This window comes from Entamoeba invadens (genome assembly GCF_000330505.1).
Source record: "Entamoeba invadens IP1 unplaced genomic scaffold scaff_1105074724685, whole genome shotgun sequence".
In the NCBI taxonomy this organism is placed as follows: Eukaryota; Evosea; order Mastigamoebida; family Endamoebidae; genus Entamoeba; species Entamoeba invadens.
The window spans coordinates 41,497-43,457 of record NW_004440291.1 but is presented as its reverse complement, the minus strand read 5'-3'; the positions used below and the strand labels follow the sequence as shown (position 1 = coordinate 43,457).

The 1,961-nt window shown below is 22.4% G+C and overlaps 1 protein-coding gene across 1 annotated transcript; it reads left to right on the top strand.

Moving 5' to 3' along the window:
- Window positions 1-1,674: 1,674 nt before the first annotated feature.
- EIN_045880 (Hypothetical protein) lies at window positions 1,675-1,878 on the top strand (the record flags this gene model as incomplete). Its single annotated transcript, XM_004256027.1, has 2 exons — window positions 1,675-1,709; window positions 1,858-1,878. Coding segments are annotated over 2 exons (56 nt in total), but the record flags the coding sequence as incomplete, so codon positions are not given.
- Window positions 1,879-1,961: the final 83 nt, after the last annotated feature.

Here is a 1,961-nt window from a genome sequence, read left to right as displayed (position 1 = left end):
CTTATTTTGACTGATTATCATCCTATAATAAATAATCGTTTTTATCAAGAAAATTATATAAAGATAAATTTTACATTCTTTTGAAGATAATGTGGTTTATTCAATTCAAAAAATACATTGTTAGTTTTGAAAACCGTTTTTCAAAACTCTGTACTGGGATGACCTAATTTATTGGACAAATAATTCTTAAATTATTTTTCCTTTGCTTAACCCTCATTTTTTGTTATAAATATTTACTCGTAAAAAACAAAATAACAAACTTGATTTTTTTAAATTTTACTTGACAAATAAATCTTGCACCCAAAATTTACTTGAAAAATATAAAAAACAAACTTGGGATTAAAATTTTGATTACCATAACACAATTTTTGCTTAAAAAAGAAAACACAACTTTATAATTTAATATCTGTGTGTACAGAATCGCCAATTTGTGTTTCATATAAAAATAAAAAGTATGAACGAGTAAAACCAGCATTTATAAAATTGTTTAAGATTTTACAATTGAAAAGTTTTATTTTTAATTTTTTAACTGTTTATTTCATTTAATACTGTAGTAATTAGCGAACTTGTTTGTTTTAAAACGTTTGTTGTTTAATGTATTCGATGGCTATTATTTAATTGTTAAAATAATTAGAAAATGGTTATTAATTTAAGTATTATATCATTCAACGCAATTGTATCGTCCGTCACATCGTTTGTTAATCATTATATTGTCGTTTATCTTGTGTTTATCTGAAAGATAGAATTTTACTCACGTTTAGTCACAAAATAAACCACTGACTATATAACGAACCTAGAAAATCGGGAAAGATTTGCCTAAATTTTGGGTGCTTTCCCGATTATTTGTACAATAATTGAAATTGTATTGATTTTTGAGGGTTTAAAACTGTGTACCGTTGTTGGTTCAACAAAAAGGAAAATAGAAAATAAAACAGATAAAAAATAGTAAATAATGGGAAATTATGACAAAGGGTTTATATAAATTTTGGAAACGGTACAGAGTTTTAAAATACAGTTTATAATTGCAAAAGATAATAAAAATAGTTTTTATTTATTTATTTATTTAATTTATACTATAATTTAAAAAGGACATGAATGAACTATTCAAAACCTTTGTTAAACTGACAAATATATTATATATATTAACAATTAATAATAATGTGTATGTTGAAAAGGTATATTAATTGTTTAAATAAAAATTTTATGTTAAAATCACTAAAATTATTTCTAATATTTTTAATTGGTTGTAAGTACTTCTGTGTATATTACAATTATAATGAGTGAAACTTGTTATTTAATTTTAAAACTATGCATCCCATCATTTCATATGCTTTTTACTGTTCAATTGTCGTTCTTTAAAATTGGATTATAACACATTGTAATGATGATTTAAACAATACAGAAATTTTTTTTAAATCGTTAACTATAGTTTTACCAATTTTTAAAAACATTTTAACAATAAAAAACTTTTTAAGTTTTTTGTTAACAACATGCTAAAACTAAAATATATATTGACACGTATTAGAGATTGCCACGAAGTTGTTTAAAAACTGGATCTTGGCCGACCCTGTTATAATTACAAAAAACAACAATCAACTTTGCTTTTAGTCAAAAAAATTCGTAAAAATTATAAAAAATTCATTTTTTCGTAAGAGTCTAATTTGAAAAACAAATGTTTTTTTATGGGGAAGAGTTAACACTAGTTCCATGTTTTTAAGATTAAAATATTGAAAAAAAAACGCCTAACTGTGGTTATGCATTTCAATTATCAAAAAGTTCTATTTTTGTTTTTGTAACAAAGTTAATATAACGTATAAATTGTATATTTATTGTTATTATTTTTAAAATATCACGTAGACTCGTGCATGAATTTCACAAGTCTTTATAATAAAAATATTTGGTCTGGTTTAAATTGGTTTACAATAATTGTTTAATTATTTTTATTATAAATTTTTGGTAAA